The sequence below is a fragment of the Falco punctatus genome (genome assembly GCF_963210335.1).
Source record: "Falco punctatus genome assembly, chromosome: 5".
NCBI classification, from domain to species: domain Eukaryota; kingdom Metazoa; phylum Chordata; class Aves; order Falconiformes; family Falconidae; genus Falco; species Falco punctatus.
The window spans coordinates 5,188,784-5,204,111 of NC_137584.1; the positions used below are offsets into that span (position 1 = coordinate 5,188,784).

The following is a 15,328-nucleotide window of genomic DNA, read 5'->3' on the forward strand; positions in this document are numbered from 1 at the left end:
GGTACAGCTTTGTTTTCAATGTAACTCTTCAAATTACTTTCAAAGCATCCAATACTTACTCAGGAGGATAAACCACAACTTTCTCTCTGAGACCTTAACGTTACTGGCTGGCAAAGCTGCCACCCCACAGGGCTTTGCTTTCGCCTGTTACCTTGTCTTGTCTGTCCAAAGCACACCCCTCTTGAATCAGAGTTGCTATAACATCGGTGTTCCCTACGACAGCAGCCCGGTGCAATGCTGTCTGATCACCCTGCGAAGAGAAGCAGATTTGCCATCAGTACCACTCCCACCTCACTTTGACTCAATGCAAATGCACACGACACACGCAGGGGCCTGCATCTTCAACACACGTACTGCTCAGATCCAAACTGCGTTTGAAAACAGTCCCCGTAAACAACGATCATCAAAGTTTCTAAGATTTATGAAGTTATTGAAAGTATCAGAGAGCTACAAACCAACTGTTTACAGAAGTTTGCAAGTCATCACAATCCCATACACAGCGCTGAAGCATTCTAAAAATACGGCAGTATTAGGAGGCAGTGAACGTGACACAATTTGGCACTACATGTCCAATAATCAGCAGTATCTGTAGGGAACTAAAGGGAATCACAGGCTGTCGTAATTCATCATAATGATCCTCCAGTACTTAGACTAACTGGATGAGGCTCTCCTGTTTTGGCTCTGATTGCTCCATCAGCCCTACTTAGGATAAGGAGCATGAGATGAGATCGGTCTCTTCAGCACCTCTGATGAATTTACCAATTAGTACTAGAGTGGAGGCAATTTTATGATGAGGAGCACAACTGCAAGACCATCAACTTATTTCATCCAAGCGACTGTGCGATCCCGAGGTCCAAACAACTTATGTTGCTCATTGACCTGCCATGTAGCAGCACCAAGCAAATTTCTTACATCAGTTTATTTCCTTCACGGCCAACTTTCCAAATGATGCTGATGCGGTCATCTTGTCTGACTGCCCACCCATCTCCCCTCTAACAACTGCTGGACACATTTGCTTAGCTAGAGAGCCCAAGATTAATTTTCTACAAGCCTTCCACAGACTGAAAGCTAGAGAGACACAAACTACTGGCCCTGCCCATCCAGGGTTATCTATATACTTTTACGAGCATGTTGGTGAGAGCCGGATAAAAGAGGGGGAATAGGAGGATTTATGCAGCAGCACGCAAGGGATGTGAGACGCTGACCGACGGGAATACGAGTTGCAGTCGCTTCACTGCTGCCACAACAACCTGTCTTGGCTTTCCTTTGAAGTTGCTTTGAACCTGCAATGCTGAAGCACAGCCTGAGTCCAGGCACAAAGACAGTTCAAAGCTGCGCGCAGCCTTTTTTGGGGATGAATAAACAGACTGAGAATCCAATCTACTTCTGCTTATCTAGATAATGGTCATCAAAAGCACGTGCAGGGCAGACATCTGCGCTGCACCCTCAGGGAAAAAAGCTTGCAGGAAAGCTAGTCCTAAACAGATCGGAAATTTTTCTGCTACAAATATTTATCAGAGAATATGAGATTATATTAAATACTAAAACGAGAGGAATTTCTGTATTGTCTGTCCTGCAGTCTACAAGTCTGTAGGTAACTGGATCATTTGAATAGTTTGTTCTCAAAGGCAATTAGCAACTCACTTAAAGTTGCTCTTGGTGGGGTTCTTTTGTGCCAACGACACCAAAATTGTTACTAATAGATTAATAGTTATTATAAAAACACGAGAACAATAAGCACTGTCAACCACAACCTTTCAGTAACCCCTGTAATGCCTACCACCACTAAATAATTAAGTTGACTTGTAATCATGAAGTTGATTTAAAAAAATTGTGTTGAAGGCTTTTAAAAAAAAAAACTTGCTTTCTATGTTTTGTCTCCAGAGGTTACATACTCTTACTTTTGTTCTTGTCCTTATTAAGACTGGAAATGTATTTTAAGAGATTTTGAACAAAGACAGTAGTGGTTCCAGAAACTGGGACTTTTAGAAAAACAGTCTTGGAAAGCTGGCAGCACTGCAATGTCTCTAAATTTCTGTATTTCTTGCAAAGGTAAAGATAACCAAAATATTACAGCAAATGTCCAAACTATACCATCTCACAAGTGCAAGTGTCAGACAGATTCCAGTAACTATTACTATAAAGAAATCTGCTTGCCAAGAAGCTGGGGAAAATTTTAACAGCCTCTTTGGGTAACGCACGGTACTGATGACGGGCACAGCTACTGCTGCTGCAGCAGTGGGTTGTGTGGACAGTGCAAAGGTCATTCTGACTCCCATGAAGTGGAAGATAATCTGCCAGCCTATCCCTGCCAACTGGTACTGCCGCACCAGCAAAACTACAGAAGATATTATAATAAAGACTAAAAAAAGATGACATCTGCCATCGCGACAGATGAAGCTTGATCAATCGTTGCTGCTTTTTAACAGCCCAGAAAATTGATCGTGGAGAAGACCAAACTGGGGGCAGGAATGGATTCTATTTGATTTAGTTTATACTTAAAAATCTTTTTGCTGGGCCAGTTTAAATCAAGGTTATTCTTGTCATAAGCCAAATCCCACCACAGTAATTGCGGTGAGGTCAAAGGCCATTCAACATTTTGGGGTCTGACGGTACGACAGCTACTTCTAATGGCATTTCAGTTAAATTAAAACCAAACACATAGTTGGAAAGCAGGAAGCACACCTCACTGCTGCAGGGGCAGGTCTCCTTGGGAGCACAGCCCATGTGCTGGGGGGCCGTTCACTGTGGCTGCAGGGCGGCACTGGGACAGCTTCAGCCTTGCCTGGGCTTTGTCCCATACTGTACTCTGGTCCCTAAAACAGAAGCCTGGGTAGATGAAGGGACACAGGTCCCGCAGGTAGCAGGCTCAGGTGCCTCCTGCCCAAGATGTGGGCTTTGGTGCTGACATCTTCCCTACCACAAGTACAGGGAGAGCCAAGGATCTAAGAGTAAGGTCCAACCAGCACCTTGACCGGGTGAATAAATACCTCATCCATGTATCAGGGAGTGTCAAAGGATATCTCAAACCCTGCCTCACCTGGACTGAGGCACCCCCCAGTGAAGAGATGGCAGGTATCAATGTCCTGGTGAAGGTCCCTACCACCCCTAGGGCCCCCTCAGCCAGCAGGACAGGACCTGGTTGACTGTCCCCTCGGACCTCAGCACACACATTAACCTTCAGCTGCTTAAAGGTGCTGTGGAAGCTGAACCACCTGACTGTGATGGCCTCTGCATGTCAGTCACTGAGCAACCCAGCCACAGGTGGTGCAGCCCACCTACAGACCACACTGCCTGCACCCCTGCGCTTCCAGCCTGTCCTGCCCCCCCACCAGCAGGGGAGCAAACCCCTGTCTTGCCTCTTATGGAGTCAGAGAAAACAGATGAGTTATTATTTTTTTCACAATGTGAATTTTCAGACAGTGTAATCACTGACTCATGTATCTTTATTAATTGCTAAAATAAGTGTCTCTGAAAGCGCTCATCGGAGTTCTGCCTTTAGCAAGGCATCAGGGGGCTGTTCCAGAGGCTCAGAGAGCAATTACACTGGTAAATGCACATTAACTGCCCAGACTATTACGTTGGGCACAATTTATGATCTTATTTGTAAGTGATTTGTGCCTTAGGAGCACACTGCAGTTCAGCAGCAATGAAGAGAGATAACTCCGGTGCCGTGCCATGCAAACGTGACCTTGACAGAAACAACAGTCTGCCTGAGTGCAGATGTGGGCCTGAAGCCAAAAAGACACTTAGGTGCTTAAGTGAGGCTTGGTAGAATTAAGGCACTTAAGTCTACACCGACGCATCTCAAATCCCCGTGCTCAGCTGCTGCTTAGCCACGAAAGCAACTCAAACTCGGGCGTTCCCACCCCAACGCCCCAGACACCTCGGCTTGCGCGCTGCTACAGGGCACCACAGTCATGGTGGCACCGCGGAGGCTGTCGTGTAGCACACCCCCTCCCGACACAGGCGTCTCCCCTCCTCCCTCTTGCCCCGTGAGCACCCTCATCACACGCTTGCAGGAAGAAGCTCCACACAAGTTGCAGGTGCGCAACTTTGAAATGAGACCGGTGAAGGAGGTGGCCACTGGCTTTTCTTCAGCAGCCGAAAGGTTATGGAACTCACCTGGCCTGTCTTGCCGTGAGAGCACAGCCGTGTTGAAAGTTTTAAGAAAAATCTTGGTATTCACTGGGCTAGAGAGCGGGAGATGATGGGAGACTGGGATGGGAGACTGCATCACGCCGCGCAGAGGACGCAGGACTGCACACCCTGGGAGCTCTGCCTGTAACAAGGCTACTGCACTGCAACGCCCGGCACCAGCAGGTACGCTTCCGAAGGGTGAAACCACGTTTTTTACAGAGAGCTTAAACACCTGCTTTCAGGAGAAGGTTTCGGGCTGGGAGTCCTGAAGAAAGGCAGACAACTAAATCTGACTTTCTCCACGGATTTGGGCATTACCTTTTCCTTTAGCGCTTCTGTGTCGGCTAGGCTGGTGGCGCCGGGTGTTTGCAATTACCTCCCGGAGTCTCCTCCTTTGCTGACAAACTTAAAGCAGTGGATGCAACCACTGGGACCAGGCCCCTGGGAACTGGAGAGGCATCTATTTTACATCTTTCACCCCAAGGGAAAGGAAACACACAAGGAACTTACAAAAGGGTTTCAGGTAGGTGTTAGTACTCCTGCCTGCTGTCCTGGGTTATTGGGGTCTCTATTACAGACTCCACTGCCCACATTTAACGAGATTTGGTTGACATTAGTTTGTAATACATGTTGCTTTTTCCTTTCTCTGATTAAAAAAATAAAATACTAGAACCACCATATCTTGTTTTCCTGCACGCTCCTATTCTCCAGAGCGTCCATCGGTTGTACAGTCTCCTTTAAAGCCCCTCTCCAGCGTCACACTTTGCCTCCTCGCTGACTCTCCATGTTTGCAGAAATCACCAAACTGTCTTGCTACAGGAGAATTGCACCAAAATAACTAGCAAAAACCTCATGCCTTCAATCCTGACACAAAGTATCAAAAAACACTTGCAAAGTCTTACACTATGAAATCAAACCATTAAATCCACGGTATAAAGTTCAAAACGTTTTAAAGTTAAAATATCTCCAAGTGCTAAATACTCGCAGGGGCATACAAGCATAGGTGGATATCCTGGAGCAGCTGTAACAAAGGCAACCGAATGCGCCCCAGTGTTTCTCAATGACTCTGTGCTGCTCTCCTCCTCCTCTGCTAAAAAAGGGCAATCACCACGATACACAGTAAGAACACCTTCACTCTGAAAGATAAATGACGATGCACGACCAGCAGAAGTGATCAAGGCGTGACAAAATAATCACAAACGAAACAAATGACAGTTTAAATGAGACTGAAATGGGGGTACAGGAATAAGCCACTTTTCATATTTACATTCAGCTACAAATGATTGTGAACTCTGGGTTCAATTCCATTTGAAATTAATTTTCTGCTTCTTAAACAGGAGTTTCCAGAAAGGGAGTTTCGGGGCCTCGGGCCTTTGTTTTAAATCAGCTTGTTTTCCCAGTTAGATTCCCAGAAAGTGCACAGGGGGCAGGAAAGGTGACGCAGAGCGCCCAGCACGCAGCCGGCCATGCAGTCATGCAGCGCAGAAGAGCTCGGCCATGCCAGACCACCACGCCAATGTTTCGCAGCATGCAGCCAGGGGAGATGTCAAGCTCAAGGCAGGGTTGATGAACAAGATTTCTAACCTCCTTCTCTCTTTCTGATCTTCTAGGTTCCTTCCTAGCCCTTCTCTTCTGGTTTCTCTTATCTTTTTCGTCCTTGATTTCCTTCACCGGGACAACTTTCTCCTTGACTATTTCTGAGGTGTGTGCTGTATGGATACTCATGGACCATTCAGAGATGGCACTGGCATCCCAGTAAGAGTTTTCAGGATTGGCAGGGAGAAGGAAAGAGTTAGCTCCCGGGGTGGCGTACTCTACAGAGCTGGACTCCACTGGTTGAAATTCATAATAATCCCACTCCAGGCCACTGGAGGTCATTCTTCAACTAATTCTTACGGCTCTTACTGTGTTTTAAAGAATGTATCTGTAGAACATGAAGTGAGTGGTTTAATCTCTCTACGACATCTAGCAACTTTAAAGTTTCTGCTTATCGTGTGGCAGATGAAAAGTTAGTCTTGCATTCGTTGATTAGCTAAAGAGAGTCAGCTCCAAAATAAAGTATGTTTACGTTTCTCCTGTTATTTAGAAAAATAAAATATAGGTCATCTTTTCAGAACCTGGAGGGTTTTTTGTCTTATTACAACAATGCCACAGACAAATCAACTAAGTAATTTACTGTTCGATTAAATACGATAGTCCCCAATCTCATGAACGATTTAATCTCTGAACCTAAATTTGTATGCCTGAAAAACAGCACTGAAATGTACAGATGTTAATCAACGCTTGAAACTAAGATGCCTTCCCTGCCAAATAAGCACACAGTAAAAAGGTAACCGAAGGCATAATCAATAGATTGCAACTAAAAGAGAATATGAACATATTCTGTGCGGCATAAATAAGGTGTAAAAATGAATTATACAAGGAGAAACCATAAATAGAGAACCTTTTTTGAAGACCTATGTAAAAGGAAAGCAGAAATATTTTAGTTAATACCTTTCATAAGCAAAAATCTTCACCTGGAGTTTTAGCCTTCCTCCTCCTCTGAGACAAATCCAAACACACCCTCTGAGACTCTGCATCTCCTGAGGCTCTCCTCAACCCCAGCCAAATTACTAGTACTACATACAGAGCTAAAAATCAAAATACATTCTAAAGAAACAGTATCTGTGAATCAAGCATGCATCTACTCTGTTCAGATTAGTCCCCACATTTAGAAGCAGTATCCAGTTGTCATGAACAAAGCCCCTCAGAAGCTTGCAAGGCAAGTGAAGTAGGTCTTCTACAAGCTGAATATTTCTACAGTGCAAGACTCGTTGCTAAAGTGAAATGATGCCAAACACTGATTTACTGTTTTTCCACTATGGCTACCACGTTTACATATAAACAGCCTAGATTTTATTCCTAGAGAATTAAAAAAAAACCCTAGACTTATTCAAAACCCAGTTTTCACACAAACCCAATTTGACCAGATCAGTAGAAGCTCTTGCATTCTTAAAGCAGTAACTTGGTTTTCTCAGGAAAACTGACTGTACTTGTAAAGTACCTGCAATTTTGTCTTAAATACCTGATGAATCATTTTTGCTGGGAGAAGTCAAACAACATACTCAGGATACATCTGAATAAACTGATACTCCCATTATGCTTGCAAATCTGCTCCATTTCACAGATGGGCACAGGGAAAGAATAAAGAGCACAGGAAGCAAAGTTTCTTTCTAGAAAAACAAGTTTCCCAGTCGAAAGCTGGCTGCACTGGTACCCCAGTTCTAAACTTGTCAGACAGACTGCTCACATCTCACAGGGTAACAGCTACTCATGAAGAGAAGGAAACCAGTTTTCCAATTTCTACAGGTATTTAAGACTCTCTAGATGCAAACAAACACCTAAAGGGATTTTCAAAAGGCACCTAGACATTTCCAGTGTCCTTTTAACAGTCATACAGGTGCCTCTACTAACCGCCTTTGGACTTCTAGGTCCTTTGAAGAATCTTCACCATATTTATTGCAGGCGGAATAAAAGCAACCCTTCCTCAAATTTGTTCCAGCTTGCTATCAGAAGTTAGCAACACATCTGAAAAAGTCATGGTTATTCAACTGCTGCTGCACATTTCAGTTTACATCTTTGTTCGTCAGAGTGAGGTAACTAAAACCACGTTACCAGTCACTCCAATGCGCCTTAAAGCCTGGTCTTTAGAACTACTTACGGAAACCCAAGAAATTCCAGCAACTCGCATATTTTACCAAATGAAAACAAACTACCATTTGCTACAAATTCAAACCCGGTTTCAGTGTGCGTATGCTTCACCACAAGACAGCCTCACAGATGCAACCGGCCCCACATCGAGCGTGGCTGCCAGCAGGGCGATTTCCCTGCAACGCTGCACAGTGCTCTGGGCAGCTGCTCAATGCTCTACACGCTGTGGCATGTGCCTACACAAAAAGCATCTCCCACTTCAGGCAAACATCACAACACATTGCGTCCCCCACCTGACATCCTCCAGTGGTTTTCCACAGAAAACAATGAACTCTTATTTCATTTCTGCACCAAGTGGCATACAGTAACTCTTACTCATACCCGCCTGATGCAACCAGCTCTTATAAAGCTCTGCAGCTTGAGCAAGAGGACCAAACTATTCATTGAAACAACATATTTTACATTGTCTCCCATATAGTTTTGCATCTCCAATTATAGCTTACATCTCTGAATTAGAAAATAGAGAGACGGGTTTTGTTTTCATCTAATCCTACTTCAAATAAGTGAAAGCCTACTGTTATTTGCAAATTACCTTTTCTCCTCCACCCCAAGCAAGAAGGTTGTATCTACTTACATCATCCTGAATATCCAGGTCACAACCTGCCTTCAACAAAACCTGGACAACGTGGAGATGACCCTTGTGGGCAGCAAGATGCAGGGGGGTCCGGCCATGCTATGAATGAGAAGAAAATAATAATAACTTAAGATGAATTTTTATGCATGGTAGTTGACCAGAATTTTATCTGATTTTCCTCTTTCTTCTGTTCATACCTTGCCCTCTGAAACCTGCAATAGCAGCAACTGACACATATTAGTGTGCCAAACGCTTTACCTTAGTTTTCTGTATGCTGAAAACTCCTCCTCCCCCTTCTGCAACATTTCAGTTTATCTCGATGACACTCTACAAAAGGAATATTATATTCTTCCTTACAAGCTTGGATCTGGCTTTGTGTCCAAAAAGAATTCACGTCCCTTTTGTTTCTGTCTCTCTGGAGCACAGAATTGTCAACTGATTTCAACTTCGCTCCGTATGACAAACTTGCAGGAGCAGGCTAATACATATATTGTAATGGGTACCATCTTTGCAATAGAAATAAAAATGACTGGACTGTTGTGTATGATGTATGCTCCCCTTAAAAGAAATGGAAGGCTTGTAGTCACTCCAAGTGACTTCACGTGTACAACAACCAACCTCATTTTTTGCCAAAGATCTGTCAGGTTTTTTAGATAATGCTGATTTTTAAACAAACATTACCAAGTTCTAACCCACATGAAAGAAATAGTATAAATATTCAGAGGAAATTCGATCTGTGGTGTAATCAAGGACAGTTCCCTAATAACAGAAGGACAGAAAAGGCATATTAGTGAGATGGATACATGACGTATGGTTTTAGGAGGGGAAAAAACCAAAAAAAATTGAAATCTTACAGTAAAATTAGGTTGTTTTTTTTTTTTAAAAAGGCACCTCCCCAACAAATGGGTTCCAAAAATCTAAGTGAAATTACAAGAGGAATACAATAGTTACTTGTAACTGAGTCCCATTTGATCATCCTTTGACAGAATTTGAAATTAAACATCTCAGGAAAAGCAGAATAAACTGCTGCTTCTAAAAGAAGCCCAAGAATCCATGTGAAAAGAGGCTCAAAGAGGGAAGAGGTTGTAAGAGGCAGTCTGGACAACAGAGAAGAGCTGCAACAAGCGAATCCCTAAACATTTAACCACACAACCTGAAAAAGCAAGCTCATAAGAGAAAATCAAAAATTTACTCTTGCTCTAGGAAATTTATAGATACATATATAAACATATAAAAATACATACACATATTTATAAAATCTCAAAGCATCAACATGAAAAGCAAGTGAAGCACCTTAAGAACTGCTAAACAGGAAGACTCTTAAAACCGTTCATTCCAAATTTTATTTCATCACAACTAAGAAAAAAGGATTCCAGCCATTGCTAAAATCACAGAGTAGCTTCACAAAGAATCCAGTTTTCTCCACTAGGCATTTTATGTGATAAAGGAGAGTTACATCACTCTTCATCTCTATCTATTATATATCTATTTCTTCATTACCGCTGCTATTGTGTATTTTTCCACCCAATGATTTACCCTGCAAAAGAAGATAAACAGACTTAATATGTCACCCAGAGAAGGAGCCAACACCTCAAGAGCTGTCTGACTACTAGTGGCCTGAGGTAAGCAGAAGGCAACCATCAGCTCTCTGAAGTTTTAAGCAACTTCTCCGTTGGGAAAGCAACTTCCAAGTAAATAAAAAACCAAGCTCAAGACAGGATTGTTTTCACATAACAAATGCCACATCCGCATAGCTGGTAAAGCCACAGGAATTCAGCCTCTTCAGAGCAAGAAGGAAAACCAGTGTTGAAATCCACAGAATGGCTGGGGACAAAATGTCTCACTACTGACTAGTTGTGCCATGCTCCTAAAGAGTTAAACGTTGATTAATTGTCCTACACTATTGATCTGAAGGGCCAGACCTAAGGGTAAAGTCCTCACTCATTCTTGACACGCAGATCTTGCAAAAACCAAATGTTGTCTCCTGTTAGCGGCAGCAGCTCGTACCCACATGGGAAACCTCCGTTCCTGCCCTGCAGACGGTGTGGGAAGGGTTTGGCCGTCACCACGGCCCCCGGGTGCCATCCAGCCTGCTGCCTGGGCGCTTCTCGCTCAACCCGGCCACAGGTCCCTAAACACCTGCCCCTACGGTGAGAGGCACCGAGATGCACTGAGCACTCTTCCTTCTCCATCAGCCCGGAGGAGAGCGGGGGCTATGTCACTGTTCCAGGTAACTCAATAGCAGGAGACATTAAATGTTCCCAAGTAATGTAGGGAGAAAAAAAAAAAAAAAAGGAAAAAAGAAGGGGCGGGGGGGTGGGGTGGAGGGTGGGGAAAGAGGGCAAAAAGAAAAAAAAAAAAGAGAGAGGAAGGTAAGGGGGAAGAGAAAAAGAAGGGGAAAAGATGAAAAACAAAGAAGGGGAAAAGAAAAAGGAAGCCAGATAGCCAGATGAACAAATCATTCCCGCCTATGAACAATATGTTTGGACTATGAATATGTGCTCCAGCACATTTAGGCTTATGGGTTCTGACTTTTTCTATTACTTAATGGAAATAAGTAAATGACCTAATCTGGGCATTTCACTTCTCCACAGGTTACTAATATATTATGAAGACAATTTATTGCAATCTGTGCATAGAGCAGAAAAAATCCCAAACAAACCCAACTGAAGCCAGCTCATGTACTTTAAAAGGAAAACAATGTCAACTATGAATATATCCCAGCAGGGAAACTTTCTGGTAAGATAACTACCTCTAACCACTGAAAAAAAGCAGATGTGCAGCCACAGGTACTGTGTTAAAAGTAAATTAAGAAAGCAGAGTATGAGGCTATTTCAATGTGAGGGATATGTTTTCCACACCCAACAACCTCCCAGGCAACTGCCACACAGAGCGTGCCAGGTGGCAGAGTACAAGCACAAGAAAAGGCTGCAAACCCGCAGAAGATCCAGATCACATGGCCTTCACCCGCCTTGCCTTTCGGTGCCTTACCTTAAAATAAAGCTGCCCTGGGGCACAGGCTTTCCCGGAGGAGGCTGCCCTCGCCCCAGGGAGCACAAAGTTCTCCCTTCGGTGGGACCAGCCTCCAGCTCTCCATAGCTGGACAGCCTCCCAAGCGCATGGCCAGCCACAGGAGATGGATGCTGGAGGAGACGAGGGCACTTGCTGGTGGAGACCACCATGGGGCCAGGGAGAGCTTCCAGTAAGGGTTGCCTGGCTGTTCCGGTCACTCAGCCAGCAGAGATGCATGTTAGCTGTGCATTTCCCCTATCATCATCTCCGAACATTCAAAAACTTCAGCCAGAACCCCAAAACTCAGGTTTAAAAAGAAAAACTAAAAATTGAGTTATTGAAACAGAAGACCAGAACATTATTTTTATTCCAGAGCGCTTGTGTGTTTTGAGATTCTCTACCCAAAAGCATAGGTTGAGGTACCCCACCTATCAGAGACCCCTAGAAACAGACCTTCAGAGACCAGAGCTACTGCATACACGCGGTCCTTGAGCTCCTCCCCTACAAAGGGACACTGTAAATGAAAACCGTGACCCTACCGAGGATGGGAGAATGAGGAGGAGGATCAGCTCCAGCACATTACACTGATTAAAGGCTCCAGCTCTCGGAAGAGCACTGATCACCTCAAGATTAATCATAAGCATGCAAGAACTGGCAATGCCAGATTTTCTTTTTCTTTCCAGTAACATCAAAATGAGAGCAAAGGTGAGCGGTACAGCGAGACAGTGTTCCAGTGCAGGCAACACAAACCCTGGAAAAACACTCCCACCCACCTCCCCACACAAACATACGCAGACACTGGCCTGCACACACCAGTCCAGAACAGACCAGGAGGGAGACACAGGGCAATCTGGCTGCCCCTTACACTGTGATGACAAACTTCGCGCACAGCCGGTTTTGGAGAGAAATGTTCAAAGGGTCCACGCCACAGCTGCCAGCCCCAGCAGCAAGTCAGAGCTGCTCTTGCCTTCACATCTGTAAGTCAAACCAACAGCCCACAAAGATTTTCTCTCACAGCAACGCATCCTACCTAAAATATCTAGGGGGAGAAGAGATGAAGGCAGATGACAGACAAATTTACCTCTGTGCGTCTTCTCCATAAAGACATTTCACACTCACCACTGCAGCACCAAAGAGGGGGCTTATCTGAATGCACGCACAGGTCGGAGTGGGAAAGGAAATATATACAAAGAGCCTCCTAGATGCTCACTGCAAGGAGACAACATTAAAGCCAGGCACTGCTTAACATGATGATTACCAACTTAAAAGCTTGTGAGCACTTCCAAATATGACCTGTAATGGTTTGGGGGTCATTACAGAAATACAATTGAGAGACTGCTACAACTTGGGATTAATGAACCAATAAAGCAGTCATTCATATAAAAAATATGCAATTTGGACTTCTATTCAAATGTAAATAATTGCTTCAGCAGGCAACAAATCATACAAATGCTCTCATGTCACAGGCTTATTGACAAAATAAATGGGACCTATTACACTAAAACTGCAACTTCCAACAACTGTGACCCGCTGCTGTAGCTATGGGGCATATCAGGTTGCAGCCAAGCACAGCAAACAGCCACATGAATTTCAGCAGTAAAATGCAAGGTTACCGGGTTTGCTTGTATTTAATCTGTATTCTAACTGCCAGACATTGACAGGTAGCTGTCGATACATACCATTTAAAAGCAGAATTTTTTTAGAGCAGCTGCCACTGTATGCACTCTGCAACCAAACCCATACAGGGGGGCCTTAGCACCACGAGCCACGTGGTTTTTCCTTGTGTTTAATGTATTTGTAGATACTTTTATGAAAGTAGATTCAGTTCTCCATCTCACCCTGCTCTTGTGCTGCACAAGGACTGTTATTTATTCATCCATCCTGCACTTAGACAAAAACACATCTATCCACGTTTTATTTGAAAGCTTGAAAAAAAAAACTAAGTCTTGTCACAGAGTTTTTTTTTTGTTTCTGAACTTAAAAAGTAAGAAAACAAAGAGAATTTCTTTTTAAAGAACTCCACATGCTCTGAAGTTGAAATCCTGATGAGAAGAGAAGACAAGTACCCCAGCATTACAAAAGTGTTGCCATATGGCAGGTTCACAACATGACTAGTTCAAAAAATAAGTCAAACAAACAAAAATTACCAAATCAAACAAGAAGCACTACCTTTTGCATTTCTAAGGTTTTTTCCATCCCTTTTCCACAGAATTCAATTTTATAGCTATGATCTTAATGCTGTGCTCCATAAGAAAAGCTATGTTCTGCTTCCCTTGAAAAAATAATCATAAACCCCACAGCACTACACAAATTACATTAAAACTGCCCGTACTACCTTTATGACTTCCTCTGGCAATCTTTTCCACGTTTAACAAAGAAGTGGCACACTCCTCTGGGTGTGCTTGCTAACGCGCAGCTTTTTCTGGCACTGCTAATTCTCGCTGTTGAATGCTACGCCCCATATTGCAACACCCCAGTGGAACCCAGTGCCCAGTAACACTTTTGTTTTTCTGAGCTGTAGTGCAGAGGTTCAGACCTGGAAATTTCATCTCCAGGCACAGAGCTTCCATTCACCTCGCTTCAGCCAGACATCCTTGGGATACACCAGAGGCTGACGCCTGGGAGGTGAAATGCCGCTTCTCTTCATCCTCCAGGCACCATTCTGGGGACAGGATTGAGAGAAGAGCCTACCTGATCCAAGATGTCACTACCACCACTCCTCCTGTGCCACCCCTAGTGGTCCACAGCCCTCTCCCTAATCTATCTCGACTCATAAAATAAAAATAAAAGTAAGCCAGGAAAAGGAAAACAACATCCTGGGAGGACGGCAAGGCAAAGCAGCTCAGCAGAAGTCCCAGTGCTTCCGTGACAAAAACGCAGCTGTCAGTAACTACAGGAAGCAAGCTCTACTACAAAAAGGACTGAAAGAAGGGACCAGCTTTCTTGGTTGGAAGAAAAGATTTATCCTAGGCTTAGTTCTTAATTTTCCAGCTTCTACAGCATATTCACCAAAATACTTTATAAAGGCACCTGGTTATTGGATCAGTCAATTTGTATGATCAGTTGTAGAGGGTATTTTTTGCCCTTTTCATAAAGAAAACAGCCATAAACTTCACACCCGTGAAGGAAGTCAGACAAAAAGGCATGAAACCTGAAATTATCTCTTTGTCCTACCAGAAAGAGCAGCAACAGAGCACCCTGGTTGAGAAGGTGCCCTTTGAGAAGAGCAGAGCCATGAAGCCCCTGCTGAGCACCATACCATCTCTCGGCCACAACCCCTCACGGCTGGTGGCAGAGATCCCAGCACCAGGACAAGTGCTCGATGCATGTTCAACGCGGTGCCACCAGCACTCTCCTGCTCTGGGCTCCCTGATGTCAGATCGTCAACAGCGGTGTGATCTAGTGACCATCAGCTCTTCTTCACATATTTAAAAAGACCCAAATCTGGAACGAGCCCCAGTGTCCTCGCTGGAGTCAGGGAAGGTGCACACTTCCACACTGACCTCACCAGCACAGCTGCCTTGCTAGTAACACTGTCAAAACAAAACAAGTGCGTGCCTGAGGAAATGCGTAAGTGAGCACGTGGACACACAGATTCTCCATTGAGTTTTGTTTCTTTTGTATTCTTCTTCTAAAATCATCTGCTTAGAGGTGACAGAAATGAAGTACTATTTTGCAGCTGAACAGTTGTTTACTGAAGCAGCAATTAATGACATCATATGACCTTCCATATATATGATAAAAACAGAACTGGATCAGCTTGCCAGCTATCCAGCATTTAATAGTACTTGGTTTGTTACAGAAAATATCCTTTATGTTTCTTAAGCTATGATCAATTAATTCTGTTTGAAT

At 43.9% G+C, this 15,328-nt stretch overlaps 1 protein-coding gene across 10 annotated transcripts in view; it reads right to left on the bottom strand.

Moving 5' to 3' along the window:
* The window catches only part of ANKRD6 (ankyrin repeat domain 6), a 104,489-nt gene that overhangs the window by 18,077 nt on the left and 71,084 nt on the right, over positions 1 to 15,328 (bottom strand). For 7 of the 10 annotated variants that reach the window (XM_080389343.1, XM_080389342.1, XM_080389344.1 and 4 more), the window contains 2 exons: positions 8,465 to 8,563; positions 152 to 250 (listed from right to left, as the gene is read on the bottom strand). In XM_080389343.1, coding sequence (XP_080245469.1) covers positions 152 to 250; positions 8,465 to 8,563 — 198 coding nt within the window. Of the gene's footprint in view, positions 1 to 151; positions 251 to 5,724; positions 6,184 to 8,464; positions 8,564 to 15,328 lie in introns of those variants that run through there. The other 3 variants (XM_080389339.1, XM_080389337.1, XM_080389338.1) reach the window with 2 other exon arrangements.